This window comes from Anser cygnoides, chromosome 4, assembly GCF_040182565.1.
Source record: "Anser cygnoides isolate HZ-2024a breed goose chromosome 4, Taihu_goose_T2T_genome, whole genome shotgun sequence".
Lineage (NCBI taxonomy): Eukaryota > Metazoa > Chordata > Aves > Anseriformes > Anatidae > Anser > Anser cygnoides.
The window spans coordinates 71723789-71743857 of record NC_089876.1 but is presented as its reverse complement, the minus strand read 5'-3'; the positions used below and the strand labels follow the sequence as shown (position 1 = coordinate 71743857).

The window sequence follows — 20069 nt, the reverse complement described above, 5'->3', positions numbered from 1 at the left end:
CCCTGCACAGGTTTTAGTACTCAGGCAGCAGGCTGGATGTATGTGCAGTTAAGGAAGTGTTTCTACAGCAGGAACACAAATTCCCCTTATTGGCATCAGAAGCAAAGAACAACTGAACAAAATGTCACTGCAGTTTGCATTTGCCATCTCATTCTCAATATGTATTTTGCAATCTCTCATTTCTGTAATCTCAGCCTCTTTGGAAGCTACTTTTTTCCTTTAAAAAAAAAAAAAGGCAGGTACAAAATGTATTTCCAGCAACTAGCATGCGAAGGACAGCATCCTCTCGTTGCTGGGATGAAAGTGTACATTTGAAACCAAATCCAAAAGTCAAATAACATTCTTCAAAGAGGCACTCGAGTCTCAATATACCTGAAATAGCTGTTGGCTCAATAGTGCGTACGAAAACTGCTAGAGTTTTCTCAGTCTCACTTGGGCATCTTGTACTCTGTCCAAATCAGTAGTTAGCTTCACAAATGTTTTATTCTTACTGCCACACGTAGGGAACATGACCTGAAACACCAGCGCAGTTGGGAGATGAGTTTGAATGCAGTCCTGCAGTTCTGGCAAGGCATGGGGAAGGCAGGGTCGCAATTGTTTCACATCCTGGGATCCTAGCTCATCTTTTACCGAGGCAAATCTCTCATTGCTCCCAGCCATTTGCATCTTGTTCGTACTGGAGAACTGCACTCCTGGGCATTGGAGGGTTTTGCCTGTGCCTGGAGGGGTGGTAGAAGGCTTGCTGTTTTCGGCAGGTGCTCTCAGCTTTGAGGATGAGACTGGGGCAGGTTGGTGGGGGGGAGAGAGCAGGATCCAGGAATTGCACCCTGCTGAACTTCCTTGAGATGGTGGGAGGCGTAAGGAACAACCAGAGGAGCTTACATCCCTTTTCCATTCTTCATCTCTCTCAGAACAGCTGTGCTTCTGCTCCACCAGCTTCTAAAACAGTCACGCATACACAAGCGTGCCAAGAGATTTAAGTACCTGGTAATGCTAGCAACTCGGCATGGCTAAATTTGTGTCAGCAATTAGCCTCCGTAATAGGTTTTCCCGCGTACGTAATCGCTGGTGTGATTTATGTTCTCTGTGTTCGTTTAGCCCGCACAGGAGCCTGGCCCTGCTTTGCACGCTTTAGTCTTTGCTGTGTTATTTCAGGCTGCTGCTGGGAGCGTCGTGCAGCAGCTCGGGTCTGGCCACAGCTCTGAGGTGCCGCTGTCCTGGTGGCTGTGGGTTTTCTGCTCTCGCTCTCACGCTTTTCATGTCGGGTGGCATGTGGCAGGTTCCCTCTGTTAATTAGAACAAATGTGCCAATTATGTTAATGTATCTCCCGATACCAATCAGCGAATAATTAGAGACAACACATCTGTCTCTCACCAGGGAGTGGGATGACAGGAGAAAAAAAAAAAGGAAAAAAAAAAACACGCTACAAGGTATGCTGCTCTAAATTAGAGCCGCGCCGGGCTGTGCGTTTCCTCAGCCGGTCGCAGGGACGGCTGCGCCTCACGGCAGCAGCAGCTACGTGCAGAGTCGTCGCAGCTGGCAGGAGCCGTGTGCCCGTGCAAGGTACTTGCAGAGGGCTTAGCAGCTCTGGCCAGCCGCTAGCAGGTGCTAGTTGTGCTCCCCACTTGCCCTCTTTTCAGCCTCTGCAGTTGCTGCGGGTCAGAAGTTGCAGTCATACCATTGCAGAGGGTCCTTCTCTTGCTGGTCAGCCTGCAAATGTTTAACAAATAAAAATATCTTCTTTGGAAAATAACAATAGAAGGAGTAATCTCATGCTGGCTTTGTTCTGCAGGGCTGGTGTGTGTGAAAAGCCAGTTGAGCGTTGTTGTAATTTTCCATAGCTGGCATCTCCAGGACAGAGCACTTACCCCATCCTTTTTGGCAGTGTTGTGGCCAATAACAGGATTCCTGTTACACTAAAATGATGCTCAGGCTTATTCTATACGTATGCACAGCTAAACACATATTTATTAACAGTAGTTGGAGGGACATGCATTTAATGGGATAAACAGAGCTAGACATCTGTCGAAGATTCTTTGTGACTGTAGCCAGTAAATGCATACTCTCAATATAGAGACAAAAGCAAATATCTACTTTATAAATGTCTTCAAACATCTACTCTAGAAATGTCTTCTCCAGGGAAGACACTGAAAAATGGAGACGCAAGAGCAGGATTTGGCCAGACCCTGAAGACAGGCATCTCGTGGACCTCAAAATGTCCATGGGTATCCTGCTGCATCTCCGCCTGCTCACCCAGACGGGTACAGATCTCCAGCACACAAGTGTCTGGTGCTCCTCTGGTCTTGTGTGAGCAACACGGCTCCCCCAGGGCACCAGTCACCATCATTCAGGCAGCTGAATTAAACTCAGGATGAGTTTCTGCACTGACTGGATTAACAATCTGCTTCAGTGAGGGGGCTGCACCTTGGGGAATGACACGGCATCAAAAGAGATCGTCGCTTTTAACTTCGGTAATAACAGTTTGCATACTTGTCACTCATAAATCACGCTGTCTCACTCCGCTCTGCTCTCTTCTGTTTTGTGTTTGACACCGGATCAGTTCCCATACACGTGACAAAACAGCCCTGCTCTCGCCAGTTCTGGTTACCTCAAGAAACAAATCTGGCTCCGGACAGAGGTCCAGCAGTGCTGAGCACTGCAGCCAGTGAGTGAGCAGCTCCAGAAAAAAAAAAAAAAGAGTCCATTAGTAACTGCAAATGTATACTAACAAAAATCTCATTTAAATGTTTTAGTGTGTTTTAATTAGTTAACGTTTGTACAAGGGCTGAAGGAGAAAACATAAGAGCTAATTAGTGCTGGAGTGGTGTGCTCTTTTTGTGTTGCTCTTTATACTGACGTGTATAAAAGGAGTCTCCCTTCTCTTGTCATCTCAGCCATCTTTTCTTCAGTTCCTCCCGTCAGATTTCGCGATATTTTGCTACGTGAACAGACTTGTGGCATCATGAAAACCCAGATACCCAGAAGAAGAATGAATTAGATGTGTTAAAGAAGTGTCTAGTAAAAGAGATGGGGTTTAGACACGCGCACACAGTACTGATGTACTGGCAAAACAGATTTTTCAGAAAGAAAAAAAAAAAAAAAGACATCCTGTTGTTCTGCAAGCTTAATGTTTTATTGTTAGCAAATTCTGTGAGCCATTAGGTGAAAAGGATCTTTTTCCCAAGCGATTTGATGAAGAGCCAGAGGCAGTATACTGAATTATGTAGAGCCTTTTTTTTTTTTTTCCTGATATTGGCAACTCTTATTTTCATATCCTCTTCAGTTTTCTTGCAGGGATGAAAGGGAATTTAATGCTCATAGCTTTAATTTTGTCTAATCAGCTGAGACCCAGGCTGAATATGCATGCCTGTGCTTTTGTGGAGAGAGAGAGTGTTGCAGAGTGCTGCTGTTTATTGAGTACAGAGCCTTTGGGTAGCGGCAAGGGGTGCTGGTGTATATACTTGCATGAGCATACCAGGAAAATGTTGAACTGAGCCTCAGACCACGGTGTAAGCGTGGTCCTGTCCTGACTGATGTCCCAATGTCCTCATCGTGCAGAGCACAGAAAAAGTATTGGTGGATCTGGAGGGGGTACACAGCTCTGGCAGTGCATGTAGCACCTTTTAGAGTCCTAGAACAAGTCTGCACTCTGTCCCAGAAATATATAATGGTATTGAAAAACAAGGAAGACGGTTGGTTTGTGTGAGAGGCACGGGTTAAGTAGCAGCCTTCCGCTGGAGGAGAGGCAAGCTGCTGGCTTGTTTTTCAGTCTCGGATGCATGCAGACTTGACCTGTGGGTGAGGAAGGAGCTAGACATTGCCATTGACTGAACAGGAATCTGTCTGTCTTGATTATACCTGAGAGCAGTTAAGGTTCAAGAAAGGAGGAAGAACAATTTCAGCCACCCTGGCAAGGAAAGCCAGGTTATTCACTAAGAGCTTGTATCTTCCATGGCAGATAAAATGCGAATGCTGCAGTGATAGAAACACAGCTTTGAATGTTTTGTGTCTTTTTTTCTTCCTCTTCCATTTCTACAGCCCTTTTTGCATCACGAGTTTTGGGTTGATTTCGGGATATGCGAATGCTCAGGCGGTGCATCAAAGTGGGGTTTGCAAGAGCAGGTCTTGGCAGTTAGCACCTCTCGGGCCCAGCGGGCTGATTTTGTTTATATTTTTCTTCCTTTCATTAACTCTGGGCACAAGCTGAAATGATCCAGTGACATGAAGGCCCTGCTTTGATCCATCCAGGGCGCCAGTCCCTTCCTTCAGAGCATGCCCGGTTCAAAGGAAAGCAAGCTACTAGGTTCCAGCCAAATTACATTAGGGTGGCTCGCAGCAGTCGGCTGGGATATAATAAGGCGTTTCTTTAGGAAGGCAATAAAAAGAACATTGTCAGAATTTAAAAACGTATGTAAAATATTTTTCTGTATAACCAAGGAGATTGCACTTTATTAAAAATATATATGGCTTAAATAAATAAAAGAGATAACAAAGACACTGATGTAGTCTTTGTAAGGCTCTATTTCCTTGGTAACTATCTCTATTTCGTTCAACCCTCACTGCAGCGAAACAATATCATGCAAGTATGTGTGAGTGTATGTAGACTGAAAAATATTGATGTCTGCAGCCCGTTAGCGTGACCTACTCTGGCATAGGGCCTCCCTGTGTTAGACCCTGTGCAGGTACATACAAGGTTACTGCGTTATTAGTTAAGATGTAGAAAAGAACGGGTGAGACCTGGGCTGCTTTAGGGTTTCCAATAGTGTAAGAGAATTTTCTGCTTGTAGATATAGTCCTAAGGTATCATATTCCACATTCGTGCCTCAGACTCTGAAGGTGTAGATCAGCTATTTGTCTCTACCCAGCAGCTCTGCCCTCTGAACAGGCACTGTTATTTTGCAGGCAAGGCATGGCAAGTATTGGGTGGGACGGTGGGAAGGAAGAGGGCCTGAAGGGAAAGGCAGGTGTGAGTGTTGCTCTCCCGTGTTGCCGCCATGGTGTTTTATTTCAGCTGGCAGCATGCAACAGGTGAGTCCTTCATAGTGTGGCTTGACTTGTAGAGCTCTCTGGGATGAGCATAAAAATCGCAGGTACTGTGCTTGTTGTGGTGTGACCGGGTGCTGACTTGCTGCCTCCCCTCCCACCCTTTGAAACCCCCAGGTGGAGTGGCTGAAGAACGAAGAAGTGATTGACCCCGTGGAAGACCGAAATTTTTACATTACCATTGATCACAACCTGATCATCAAGCAAGCCCGGCTTTCTGACACAGCCAACTACACCTGTGTCGCCAAAAACATCGTGGCCAAAAGGAAAAGCACTACAGCGACTGTGATCGTATACGGTGAGTGATGCCTTGTCCTGCTGCATGAGGGTGGATGCTCAGGAGGGACACTCCTAGAGATGCAAGATGCCTGTGTGTAACTTTTACTGCAGTCTGTGACCAGACCTGTCCTCCTGGGCTGCCTGGGGACTTGCAGCCGTGTACAGGGGCTGCAGTCAGAGCTCAGTACTGGAAACACTCAGGACAGGCCTGATGGCTTGGCTTTTTGGTGACAGAGGACAGTGTTAAAGGGGGACCAGGCACCTACACAAATGCTGGTTGTCTGATTGAAGAGAGAGCAGGCGCCCCCTTGCCTTAACACATGCCAGCAAATAACCATGGGGGCATTTCCTCCAGCAAGAGCATCGAGACATTGCTTTCTACCAATGCATTTCATTTTCTTGGTGACGTTTTTCAGAAATAAGAGTAAAACCAAAAGGAAGTTTGTGCTTCTAGGTACTGGTAAGAGTGTCGGAGCTCAGCAGAATCACCCATTTTCTTATGCCTCTTTAAATCAACTTTTCTTTGGTGTCTGCTACCAAAGCATACTCTGATGTCTAAGGGCAAATTAGGAAAGCTCTCTGGGGCTGCAGTTCACAGTCACACGATCTGGCTTAAAAATAAACATCAAGGGAGTATGAAGCATCAGTTAGCATTATTCTGTATCTGCCTCCACAGCCCTGATCTAGCACTGAGGTTGGCCCTGCTTTGGCTGGGGAGGGGCTGGACCAGATGCTTTCCTGGGGTCTCCTCCAGCCTTGCTCTCCCCCACCAACCTGAGCCTTTGCCCCCACAAAATCATCGCCACGATGCCTCCCAAGCTGGGGTATCCAGCAGAACAAAACCTGCTCTGACAACGCGCCAGCTGACTGTCCTGGTGTTCCTTACAATCAGCTTAATTATAGGATAGACAAGTAGGAAGAAATCCCTATGATTATCCCTAATATTCATTTCATATTCAGGGTAGCAGTTAGATTTAATTGTAAGCAGTTGCTTCCCTGAAGTTACAATGAGGGCCTTTTAGTTCAGTTTTTATAGAAAACCGGCTGAATTGAGTTGATTAGCAGTGTTTGTGATATTGAGGGATGGACCTTGCAATAGAACTGCGTTTTGTAACTGTGATGAATGCAGAAATAGAGAGATGTAGTCATGCTGCAACTCTTCCTCATTCACGTACAGTATTTTTTTTGAACTGTGCAGTCAAGAGACATATGTCGGGGAGCAGCCACTTGTATGGTTTTTGCTACTAGAGCTGCTTAAGGCTTGTGTTATTGCACAGACATTTGGGGGCTGGGGAATCCGAACAGTCAGCATGTTACCCATACCCTGATGATGGCATTATTAAATAGAGCAGCACGGCTCCCCCTTCATCCATCCATCCAGGTCTTGGCATCCATCCATCCATCCATCCGGAAAATGAACTGAGTGGAAAAGAAAGTCAGCATAAATTTCTTCCCAAATATAAACATCTTCCCAAAGCCCAAAAATAAAAATTTAGTCTAAGTTCACTCTGAGCATCTTAAATATCTGTCAGAGTGGTGCTGGCACATTCACATGCACTAGCTATTTCTACAGAGGGGTGAGTGAAGTGGTCCTGAAATCACCCCCTGGAAAGGAAGGAGAAGGAAATCATCAGTTCCTTCTCTGCCTGTTCAAAGCACAGGTGTGTCTCAGTGTGCACAGATGACGGGTACATCCAAGAACGAGCTGCAGTGCGGGTTATTTCCCAGGTGGATTTCATGTGCTGTCACACTCTTACCTCTTGCTTTTCAGTGAACGGTGGCTGGTCTACCTGGACGGAGTGGTCAGTGTGCAACAGCCGATGTGGGAGAGGCTTTCAGAAGCGCACCAGGACATGCACCAACCCTGCCCCACTCAACGGCGGTGCCTTCTGCGAGGGCCAAAGCGTTCAGAAAATAGCTTGCACCACCCTGTGTCCAGGTTCAGTATGAACAGAACTTAGCCCTAGATATGTATATATATTTTTTAAACCAGTCAATCCAGGAGAAGACTGCTAGTTAGAAAAGCCTCCTTCTCTTTATTAATAAATCCAACGTTTCAGTAAATGAGTATGAAATTATGTTATGTAAGTAGATAAAATAGTGAGCACATTACATCGAGCAGCAGGGGATTCGGTCCCACTTTTGCATGCAGCTTGCAATGTTGTCTCAGCCCTGGTAATTTAGGGGATTTGGAGAACATTCAGAGCTTCAGACTGGGAGATAAAGGTTGAAAGCTCTGGAAGAGGACTGAAATTTGAGTACAGAAAGTGACTGTGATATAAATATATTTGTAATGTCTGTTCAGTCCAGCAGTCACAGCAAGTGGACCATTTGAGAGACATCTGGCTGCAGATGCCAAATTTGGGCCATATTTACCTGACTTCAGATACAAAGACAATTATACTAGAAAGAGATCTATGTCCATGCCATTAAAAGGGATTTAAATGTAAACATCTAAAAAATACGGAATTGTTTCAGGGGACACGAGCTAGTTGGTGGCTTTTCCTTGACAATGTCCTACCATCTGTCCTATCATCCTGTGTCAGCAGCCCCACCGAAACCAATGGCATTGCTATTTGTATAAGGTCATCTTCAGCTTTTGAAGCTTGGCTATCCGACCCTGGGTCTGGGTGGGTGAAAACAGCTGAAAAGAGCAGAAATTTCCTTGCTGGTTCTTATTCCAGGTGACAGACTCCTGGCTCAGGCTCCATCACTGAAATAATTTCAAAATTAGTTCTTTGGCTATTTCACTTTTTGCTTTCGAAAATCAATTGCAGGACTTAGAAAGGTGCTAAATGTATTCCTGATTTCTCTCATGTGAAATATATCAGTGCCTTCAGATATTTCTTTTAATATAAAATATTTAACATTAAATATCTTCCTAGCAGAGAAGAACTTCTGGCCAAGTTTAATTTTAACCTCTGTGTTAAAAAATTTTTAAAAAATGACAGATTGCTGACTTGACGTTTGCCTTCTCATACACTTTGAGTGTAGATAAACTGCTGACAAGTTCCTAAAAAGGGAGGGGAAAGAGCAGAAATGGGTCTGGGGCAGAAATATGACCTGTAAAAATACAAGCTGGCTCCATTCTGGGTCAGGCATGGGTATGACTCAGGGTCCTCCTGCACTGCTGGGATGGCTGAAAGCTGTAGTTTGGCTTATCCCCCTAATGCCTCATATCCTTTCCTTGTCTCAGTGGACGGCAAGTGGACGTCCTGGAGCAAGTGGTCCACGTGCGGCACGGAGTGCACCCACTGGCGCCGGAGGGAGTGCACGGCCCCGGCGCCGAAAAACGGGGGGAAGGACTGCGAGGGGCTGGTGCTGCAGTCCAAGAACTGCACGGACGGGCTCTGCATGCAGGGTAAGTGCTGCCATGCCGGCTCCGGGGTCTGGGAAAGACGTGGCTGTGGAAAAACCTGCTAGGTGTTTTGTTATAAAATGTCTCCTGCTAGCTGGAGCTGCTGAGTTAGAAGAGTGTGTCATCCTTCTATTAGGAGATTAATAGTATTATCAGTGACGTGGCTCAAAACAGACAGCAGCAACCCACTTGTGATGCGGCATAACTGTGCTGCCCAGGTGTTGTTTGTCCTGGGGAGGTGCAGAGCTCTGTCACTCACTGTAGGATAGGATATAGGGAAAAGATGGCACACAAACGGCAGAAAAAGGTACACGCACACCTGGACCACAAAGGGAAGCAATCTATGTAACCATTTCAGCTCCTGCATTATAAACCCTAGCCTTTAACAAGAGTGGTGCTTATGATCCCTTTCTATTCCCTACTTTATAGCTGCAAGTCATAAACTGTTCTCTTCTGAACCTCGTTTGTCCTTGGCCCATGAAGAGATGCTTAAGTGGAAAAATACAGGAAAGCTCTTTGTGCTGTTCTTCCCCACCTGTCACACAAACTTGCCAACAGCCCATACTGGCTAGCAATATCTAGAATAAAAGTTGATCCCCCTGCAAGAAAATGCTTTTCCCTTCCTCAAAGTCAGATACTCAAGTGTGGCACACAAGATCTTTGAGCCTGTGGAGGAGAATAATTTCCTTGAAGTCTTCCCTTGGAGCCTGTACTGTGATTCTGACATTTGTTTACGAAAAACTAGTCTTTTCTGTCTTTCCCGTCCCATCTTAAAAATGAAGACACTCCATTCTGCTGGTGCATTGAAACTTCCTTTAGCATTTTGTTAGCAAAATAACCTGAGCACAGTAACCTCTCTCCTGAACAGTCATCCTGTCTCTCTGCAGTACATCACACTTCCTCCTTCTCTGTTGAGCCTCAGCTCTTCATTGCACAAAGAGCTGTGGTTGTCACCATCCAGTATCTACATGTCCAGATCATAAAATGCTTTGAGTTTTTTCATGAAAAAGGAGTCAGGAATTTTTATGCTCTCCGACAGGTTACTTGTGACTGAAATAGTCAAAATGTCATCAAAGTGGCACCATTAACTACTCAATAGGTTTACTTCTTGAATAACTGCTGTTTAGGTGCTACTGTCCTGGTGGCAATCTCTCAAGCTAGCCTATGTCACAGCATTTTGCCCTGAGCTTTCCAGATGTGCAAAAAACACTTTTCCACTGTGGCTTGCACAAACACTTTCATCATGTTAAAAACTACTAGTCAATGTCAACAGCATAAAAAAAAAAAAAACTATAATTCTTCGATGTTTGTTTTTACAGGGAAGATAGAAAGATTCAGAGCTCCTCTCTTTTTATTTCTAAAGATAAAGAAAAAAAATAAAATCCAGCCACATCTTATTATAAAACACCTTTGTGACTTTTATAGTGGGGAAGCTAACGTACCCCCTAGCTCCAGTGGTATGAATAAGTCATTATGGTAAATTAGGAAGAAAAGATACATCCCCTCTACAGAAGAGCTCTTTACTATCAGTTTATATTTAGACAGGTGTATGTCATCTTTGTGTATGTGCATAAAGAGAGGCATTTAAGCAGAAATCTGGTGGAAGAATAGATATAATGGTATGGCAGAATAAAAGCCCTGTAGGGATCTCATTTATCTGTTGATGGTATATTGCATTTTATTTGTGAAAGTGGATGCTGAGTATAAAGCAGAGATCTTCACTGGGAGAGAGGGTGAGGCTATTGTGAATCTTATTCTGCTTCATATATATGTATATAAAAAATGGTAATGAAAAATATACAGTCACATATTGACCTGCTTGGCTCCAGGGGCTGTGATCATCTTTCAGTGTTGGAATTTAATGGCAGTGTTTTAATGGTGTCTTTATACTCGTGGGGCTTCATACACCTGTAAAACTTACAGTCCTGCTCCCTGATCCATCACTGCTGAGAAGATTGATTTGCTGTACTTTATGGCAGTGTGCCTACCATTCCCTCTCTTTCTTTCTGTCTTTCTTACTTTCATTCTCCCTTGCAGTTTATGCAAAGCCATTCTGACCACTTTACATTTTTGCTGGTGTGGGTCTGGCTTCATAACAGATCTGCCCGCTGAGCTAAGAGTGAACACAGAACTCTTTTCATTCCTAAAACACCACGTATCTTTCCACATTATTTGAGTCTGGTGAGGGCTGTCCTGGAGCTGGTATCTCCCCCAGCCTGGGAATCTCTGGATCCACCACAGACTTCAAAACCTTCTTCCTGGTGGGTCCCCTGTGGCACAAGTGGCATGTGGAGGCATGGCCACCTGCCGTCTGTGGCCATAGCCCTCCAGGAGCTGTTCTGGCTGGCTGCTGACCTGCCCCATGGCCAAATCCTGTCCCTAGGTGCCCTGGTGCTTCCTCATCAGTGTCGGAATTTAGTGCCAGCTTGAAGGTTAGCTTTCATGCTGTGGAGATGTAGCTGGGATCAAAGAATTAGTAGATGCCCTCTCTAACCACTAGGCTGTTGCTTTGACAAAAACTCACTTGTAAACATATATCTCTATATAGCTGTATACAAAAGATATCCTGGAAAAAATTGGGCTGAATGAGTCTAATTTGCAAGCCCTTTCTTTTCCAGTCTATTATTCACTATGGTAGCATCAGCTGGATAAATCAATAAGCTCTTTCATCAGACTGCCCCTGCTCCAGCAAAGAGCAGCAGTCTGCACCACTATCGATTTCTGTGGGGATAAAAACTGTGGAGCTTTCACCATCCCTTGTAATTACAGTATTTTACACCCAAAGCTTCAGTTTGTGCTTACCACTAACTGTGGCATTTCTCGTGCAACTCTGCTGTCACATTTATTCAGACTAATGATCTTGCTAGTACACACATACACTCCCTTATTCAGTAGTTAGTATTTTTCTGTTAACATAAAAGGATGAACAGTCATTAAACTAGAGAGCCTGCAGAGAGGCAGAAGGCTGAACTGAAGAAGAAAAGCAGCTCTAGCAAAAATTTAGGGCGGTCATTACTATTTTAAGTTTCCAAATACACAATATTGCCTAGCAGGTCCCGTTATAACAATTTTGTAATTCCCATAATAGCATTAGTACGATCTTCTGGAACAAAATATGCTGTAGGTGTAGGAAGAATTGGCTGGTTACCACCCACACTAGTTGCATTATTGCCTCCATAGTTGCATTATTTTCCATTTGAAGTCTGAGAACTGCGGTAAATACTTTGGTGCAATCAGCAACACTTTTAAAGGCACACACTGCATCTCACAGGGGATCTCTATATGCTGGATTGCTGCAATTAGCCCTCTCCTCATCCTGCTTAATGACTTTTGTGGGTGTTCTGTGCGGACACCAAGCAAGCACAGCACTGCATGGCTGGCTTGCATTTCAGCACAAACGGTTCCCTTCTGGGGATCACATTGGCTAAGATCAAACGTATTAGCTGCTGTATCAGGCGTGTCCGTGCTCAGAGCATGTCACCTACATCCTCTCTGCTGAGGATCTGAAGTGACAGTGTTCAGGTCTCTTTTCTCCCTGTCCTGAATAAATAAGTTCAGAAAGCCTGTAGACATGAGCATGGTGCCTGTCCGTTCTAGTAAAGCATGTCCTGTCTGAAATCATGCCTCTGATGGACAAGTTGGCACCAGCATGGTCAGGAGATAACCCGTGTCCCTTCCTTAGCTCGCTCTCAGCTTTCACAAACTACTATGGCTTTTCATAAAAGGCTGACTAAGCTGTGCTTTCAATTTTCTTTCAAAACAGCGTTAGGCGTCTTACAGCAGCAAGGTAATACTGAAGAAGCACATGCCACTTGAGGACTATAGAATATATAGTTCCGTAAATAGTGCTGTCGCTTTGTGTAGTAAAAACTGTTCACTTTATACCATCCCATAATACGAAGTAGAAACCCATCACTTAATAGGGCTAAAAGGAAATTTCCACTGGTCGAGTGTAATCAGATCCAATGTGGGCTTTTCCTTTGGATTTAAATAAATCAGCATGAAAAGATTGAGGCTGGCTACTATCACTTAAAGAATGGAAGAAACGATTCAAAACATCTTCACCTGTCAGTATGGGCAATCTAAGAGTTGGATACGCCACTTGAGAAAAGGCAGCTATAGCATGGCGAAGATGCTATTATCAGACCTATTTTAACATTTCATGTTAAAAAAGGCTGCCTACTAGTTGAGAGTGAATTGACGTGTTACTTCTTTAGTTGCCACATCCTTTGTAATCTTTGTCTGAAAGGCAGGGTAAGGTTCCTCTTACAACGGTAGTGACTTAAGCACGTGAAGAAGATGCAATTTGTCCTGCTGGTGTGCTAAGTGGTTAACTACTGCCATTTTCCAGTCTCGTGCTGTTTATACACAGGTTTTAAGTAGAAAGCAGGGTTAACCTGATACTAACGTCTCTTTCTTCCTGAAACATATATATTCTGCACATGCCCTGCTTGTTTAATTTAACATGCCAGAACCTTCTGATGGGATAAGCATTCGTTTCCCTTTTTGGCTTGTTTTGAAAGCAGGCATTCAGCGAGGAATTACAGAGCAGAGCGGTTTGATGAGGACCTCTGGTCCTCCAGAGCAGATTAGTGTGCAAAGAGCAGGGGAATGTTTTTCAGGCTCCGGGAGGTAAGCAAAGCTCTCTCAAGGGAGATTGCAACAGAAGCCTGTGTGTGCAGAGGAATGAAATAAAACCTTTTATTAAGAGCATGTGGGTCAAGAGGGAACTTATAATACGTTCAGTCTGTCAGCATAATAATATATCCACCTGGCCCATTGTGCTGAGCCCTTGCAGGGGGAGTTTCATTCATTCAAATAACGCATCTCGTCTGTTCCTAGAGGAAGTTTTCTACAATATTGTTATTTGATATTAATAAAGAGATGTATTATTCTATTTTTAACCCAACTGCTATGTAATGGTGTAGCAGCCAAGGGAGTTTATGCACACATCTTAGAGTTACGACTCGTAGTTATTTTTACTGTAGCAACAAGAGAAATCCCTAGCTGAGAAGTGTCCACACTCTGGTGGGCCCTCTGCAACTGCCTAGTGAGAGTTCTTGCCTAGAAAAGGTTCTGCTCAAAGCAGATAAAAGCTTTGAGAGGAAACAGAAGTGCAGAGCTACAAGCAGAACCCAGGACACCAAAATCTCTGTTTCTTACCCCAGTCACTTCAGAAAGAGTCCCCTCCCCATTAATTTTAATGTAAGGCAAGTGCTCTAAGATTTCTAGTCTGTTTTGAAAAATCTCAACTGATTCAGGAATATTATAGCCAGGCAGAAAAGAGAAAAACCCAAACCTTATCCACCCATAATTTCATCCTTATTTCCCTATTTTTTTTTCTTTTATTCTTCCTGTACTCCTTCTTGAAAGAAAAATGCAAGCTTACAATAAAATCTACCTGATACATTAACTTCATCATGGAAAAAAATACGGTGACTGTAATCAGTGTTTATATTTTCCTCACTGTGTACAAAGATGGGTAGATGTGATGATTTTTGCATTCCTGGCAGGGTGTCAAGTGTGAGGTTACACAAGCAGCCCAAGGCTCATCAGGGAGTCAGTGACAGGATCAGGAGTAAAACTCAGAGCTCTCGGTTTCTGAATCTGTATGCAGCTTAAAGGACTAACAAAAACATTGGCAGCATACTTAAATGAAACCTCATGTTAGGAAAAGAAGTTTCTATAGTTTGGGAAATAAGCCAGAAAGCCAGAGAATACAAGTTACCTTACCTGTGAGCTTACAGACCTACCAAGGATTTTGGTACATCACTGAACATCCATTTAGATATCTCCTGCTCTCCACGAGCCTTTTTTCCATCAGGCATAACAGTTTTGGTCCCCCTGTTTAAGATGCCTTCCAGCTGTCCCTTCCTTCACCACGCTGTTTGCCATGCACCCCCTCTTCAGTGCCACTCTGTGTCCTTCTTTCAGCTCTCCCTGTAACCCATTTGCTCTTGGCCAGCTACAATTGCAAAACAAAGCAAACCCCAGGAAGTCTATTCAGGCACTGCAAATGTGGAATTTGCAAATACACAATCTAGCACAAATCGAAATGCTAGACAAGTGTTTACTTTTGCTGTCAAACATCCATAACAAACCCAATGTTAAGGTTCCATGGTTCTAAGATATTAAAGACTGACATAAGATTTAGTCAAAAGGTCAAAGTCCTTAACTGTAAAAGATTGCATAACGTCAAAATTGCCTGTTCTAATCCACATCAAATTTTAGCAACAAGTTATCCTACTCTTCCATCTTCCCCCACCCCCATATACATGGCGTGCATATTTAAACTAAGGCAAGACCTTTCTAACAATATTAGCAAAAAGTCAGGAATCTAATTTAAAATGAAAACATAGTTTCAATCTTAATTATAGAATATCATGCACTCCTGTTCAAGGACAGAAACGGGAGAGACTCCCCATTTAACCTACACACTCAGGAAAGATCTGAGATTATAACCAAGTAAATAATCAGTCACAAAACCTCAAGCTCCTTGTTTATTAGCCCACCCTGAACATGCCAATAATTAGTCCTTCAGAAGGAAAATAAATTACTGTGCATTATCTCTGGGATGCCTGATATCATATCTGACCTTCAGCATCATTAACTGCAGACATGAAGGTCTTTCTTTAGAATAGCAAATATAGGAAGAAGCTGTGCACATTCTGTCTGAGGGTTTTTTGCAGCTCTGGGGACTTTGTTGTGTGGGGGTTGTTTTTTTTCTTTTCCTTTTTAACCACCATAAATAAGATATTAGATATGACATTTTCTTGGTTATATGCTGGTGTTTCTGGGAAATAGCAGAGGAGAGAAACAATTAACAGCTATTACAATCCAAAGATTATTGTTAATATTTCTTCCGTAATAAATCAGTATTAGCAACATGTTAAGTGGACATGAAGGCTTAGTCCTAAACAGTAAAAACATGGGGTTTACTCTAAGTTTACTTTTGTACTCTTAACTCTGCACCTTTGTAGAAAAGGAACTGCAGGCAGTTTATGCAGTTGTAGTCTATGGACAGTGAGACCTGCAAGGAGCAATTCAAAACTCCTTCATGTCGAATAAAGTCTCCTAAATTCCTTCTCCTAGCCTCTTGGCCATCATAGGGGCTATATGGAGACCTATACACTTGCAGTGCATCTGAGTTCACATCATCTCTTTTGAAAGCTTTGAGCATTTGTACACTGTATTTATCATCTAGAATTTGCTCTACAAGTAATGAAGAAACTCGGCAAGCAATTCTGAGCCACTGGAGCCGGGGGGGGAAGAGAAAGATACTGACTTAGCACTGAAAGACCTCATAATGAGAATTAAGAACAGAAGCAATCCGATAGATGTTGTTTGGACTGGTATGTGAAAAATGACCTGCTTGCTGGCTTTGAGTTATTAAATATTGGAACTCATCTGATGTATGTATATCCGTACAGACATGGTAGAGAAGCAAAGGGTTGTTCCACTAAACTCGTGTCGCAACGTGTGCACCACGTGCCTACTTTAAATCATCTAAGAACTGCTCCTGTCCAGTCTTAGGCCTCTACATTTAGGAGTTAGTTTCTGTTCATCTGTCACAGTTCTGTGGTGCAGAGCCTGTTGCCACCAAAGCTTATTACAACCTCACTGTTGCTACACTGGATAAACCCAGCAAACTAGAGAAAGAAAGTCAGCAGTTGAATGACTGCCCTCTTCTTTTCTTATATGCAATTTAAGGGCTTTGACTTCGGAACCAAAAGGGGAAAATGGGCTCCTACTGTATATCATGCTCATCCTGACGAGTTCATTGCAACAGGATGGTGTGGAGACACATCATGTGGCTAGGCTTTCAAAAGGGCCACGTAATTATGTGACCTCAGCTCCTTTTGAAGCTGTGTAGAGGATAAAGTAAAGAGCATTTATAGATTAAAAGCAAGTGGTGCCAGATTAAAATATTATGCATTAAAGTAACAAGCAGTTATGGTGTGCTTTATGCAATCTTCACTTTATTAAATGAAAGTGCACGTCTGAGACTCTTACTGACCTTGATACAGCCTCAAAATATGTATCATTAGCTGTAACCTCAGCAGCTAATGGCATAAAGCAATTTCTTTGTAGGATAATTGTAAATATTTTTGTAAATATGACCAAAACTGGATAAGCCCTAGTATCAATGTGCCTGGAAAAATCACCTTCAGCTACTCCACCATCTTACATACTTACCTGCAGGGATGAGAGAAAATAGTGACAGAGGCAGCTGGAGAAAATACATAGGAAAAATGGAAAACGCGTTTTTTTTCTTTCTTCTTTTTTTTTTTTTTTATAATCTGATCCATTTTCTCTAAAACAGGTAACCATTAACACAAATTCAGCATAAAGGTAAAGCTAGCAAAATCTAAGGACCAAAAAGGAGAGACAGTTACAAAGTTCCCTCTGCAAGAAGCTATGGTGTGTTGCTTTACACCACAGGGAAGAAAGTTGTCTTTAAAATAAGCCAGTTCCCAAGCCAAGGACTTTCCAGGTAAAATCAAACACAGGATTTTGGGATGCCCATGGTCATGGTGCTGAGTTCCCAGTTTGAGCATCATGCATATATGCCCATTAATATTTTGCGAGGTATATACTTCTCCAGGCTGGGGAGGGAAAGCATTTAGAAAAGTTGTTTTAGTGACTATTTGGTGACACTGCTTCAATTTTGGCCTCAAAGGAGGCAGCACCATAATCTCTGCCCAACTATCTTTCATATGTCTGAGGTTCTCCATTCCCAAGTGCTTCATTCCTACCCCCTCCCTGGGCAGAAGGGTTATCTACTTCTCCCAGCACAAATTGCAGTAGGTGAATTTTTGCTGTAGAAAGGGATATTCTGCTTGTCAAAGCTAACCACCTAAGCCAGATGATCTCACACATTCAGATAGCCTGAAGGCCATTTAGTCCCCGCGATGTGCCATTGAGTCTCCTGTGGTTATTGGCACAAATGGGTTTCCAAAAGGTCAGAGCAAGACATCTGGGACCAGAATGCTCAGGCTGAACTTCCAACGCTTAGGGGTCATCTGTGCTCACAAACTGCACTGAACTAATTAAATGAGCTTCAAAAAATATTTAGTTAATTGGATGCAATTCCCCAAATCAGTGCAAGTGTGACTGATGCTGAAATTGAGTTAAACCAAATTGATAAAAAGCCTGCTGAAGTCCTTTCTATGTATCAAAGTTGAACTGGTTTATCTTTCCAGTACACTCTGACCTCTGACATATTCACCCTTCTCCAATTTTCTCAGTGTGTTACATCAATATAAAGGTGCTAAAATTGCTGTAGACATTCTTTGTAGAAAGAGAGTAGCCAATGCCAACATAATACATCTCTGTAATAATATATCTGGATTTGTACAAAGCATTTGTGCCAGTGTAATTACTTTAGTTTAAAAAGCCCACCTTTAACACTTAATAGAAGCACTTCCACAGGGACAAAAAGTGTATTTACAAGCTTAAAGTGGAATATAAAGTAGAACTCCTGGAGAAACATCAACTTAATTAAAGGCTTTTTCATGAATGTATTTAATGTGCAATTACAGGGGTGCAATTTCTGTGCATAGTCCAAGCCTCCCACTGATTCTCCAGGTATGACATAAGGTCAGGTACTTGTAAAATGAGGGAAATAAATACCCACTTTTGGTAAGCCCCTGAGATCCTCAAACAGAAGGGACTATGCAAGTGTAAAGTATGATTATTTCACTCGTCCAGCAGTAAGTTACACAACAAAACATCAAAAGCCCTTTTGAAAATGTACATTTCCCAACAAGCTGTAGGAAGAAGTTTAAATTACTTTTCTCAAAGCAAGTAGCTCACTGTGAAGCCAGCTGCTCTGCATGTGAGTCAGCAGCCTTCCTAGAGTCAAATCCAACAGCACCTTTCTAAATTCACCCTTGTTAAAAAATTTGATGATCCTGGTAGAAGTCCCTCAGGCATTTGCCAAGCAGTGCTGTTGATACAGGGAGGAAAAAAAAAAAAAAAGAGGAAAAAATGTCTTTTTTTTTCTCTTTGAAGAGAGGAGGGGGGTCATTCTTCATTATTTCAGGTACTAATCCCAGCAGGTTTGCATCGTTATCTGATAAAAATGTCCTTTCTCATTGTTTGAAGGCGTAGTCAGAGGGATCAGCGTGAAAGCCAACTTTGTAAGGCAATGCCTGTGCTCTGGCACCAGGAGCATGGCCACAGCCCAAACTCCTGCACAGCCACTGCAGCTATGCGTGGCCACAAGCCTTCCGCTTACCGCTGCTGCTGCGATGCCTGCTTCCCTTTGGAACAGCTCTTTCATGACAATGGAGCGCTTAAAAATAGTTTTATTCTGAAAGCTCCTGCCCAAATGGCAGAGGGTGTTTATAGTTGCCTTGTTTGAGTCATCTCCAACAAATGTGTTTAATTTGCAAGTACAAATGGAGGTGGCATTTGGCGTGCTGTTCAGCAATTCATCCAGCTTGGATGTCAACCCGAGGTAAGGTCTCCTCTTGCTTCAGCCAGGGCAGCCTGTCCATGCACTGTGAGCAAGTGGGGTCGTGTGGCCTCCACCGCCCATCTTGTGTAGTGCCATCACCTCAACAAGGACTTTTTACACCTGGCACTGCCCGGTCTCCAGCACGGTTGGTCACCTATTTATCTACAGCCAGCATTGTCAGCCGTGACTCTTGGCCCTTGACAAAAAATTGACACATCCATGACTCAAATGCTCTGTATGGCATCTCGTGCCAATAACCCTTCCACCTCATCCACGCCGTCCTTCTATGCAGAACAGGTGTTTTTCAGGCTGAAAATGTGTCCTCGCAGACACCTGTGCAAGCCAGCCTGTTTGCACAGAAAGAGGTAGTGGGAATTGGGTGCTCAGTTCAGTTAGTGGCACACATGGGAGAACAGGAATGTCAGTTTGTGAGGGTAATGGAAGCAGAAAGCAATATCCTGGCCTTTTCCTCCCTTTCTTAATAGATGTGCCTGTGAACACCTACACAAAGCATTTCTGTTGAAGGAATTGGTATCACTCATGCAGCTGCAAGGCTGGTCTCTGCAGTTATCAGTGTGAGAATCTATGCAAAATTGTAAGATACAAGTAAGTATTTGTGACAACAGGGTCTATGAAGAGTTTGCAAATTCTTTTAGAGTATTTTGAGACGGCACTTGCTCGCTTTGCTGAGAAGACCTGAACTTGGATTTCCATTGTCCCAGGAACACACAACACTTTCAGTAATGCTGCAGCTAATCCAGGCAGTGCTACTCTTTGTGCCCTCTGAGTGGCAGCTATCAGATTGCTTCACATGCAGCAGGAATGATGCACAACCTCAACTGCAAAATTTGCCAGCTGAACAGCAGCAGAAGGACAGGGGAATAGCCTTTCCAGCTCTGCATGGGTGAGCTCAAGCTCTGCAGGTG

General features: G+C 43.4%; 1 protein-coding gene and 1 long non-coding RNA gene across 3 annotated transcripts in view; one reads left to right on the top strand and one right to left on the bottom strand.

Moving 5' to 3' along the window:
* Nucleotides 1-20069, top strand: part of UNC5C (unc-5 netrin receptor C) — a 247808-nt gene that overhangs the window by 200072 nt on the left and 27667 nt on the right. The window contains 3 exon segments of the mRNA XM_048049472.2: nucleotides 5162-5342; nucleotides 7095-7262; nucleotides 8520-8684. Coding sequence (XP_047905429.2) covers nucleotides 5162-5342; nucleotides 7095-7262; nucleotides 8520-8684 — 514 coding nt within the window.
* On the bottom strand, nucleotides 1949-14617 carry LOC125180286 (uncharacterized). Of its 2 annotated transcripts, none has more exons than XR_007158629.2 (3): nucleotides 14415-14617; nucleotides 6647-6742; nucleotides 1949-2678 (listed from the first exon to the last, which is right to left on the bottom strand). It is a non-coding gene; the product is annotated as an uncharacterized lncRNA (long non-coding RNA). The 2 variants fall into 2 exon arrangements; XR_010831277.1 differs by lacking the exon at nucleotides 1949-2678 and adding an exon at nucleotides 4114-4365.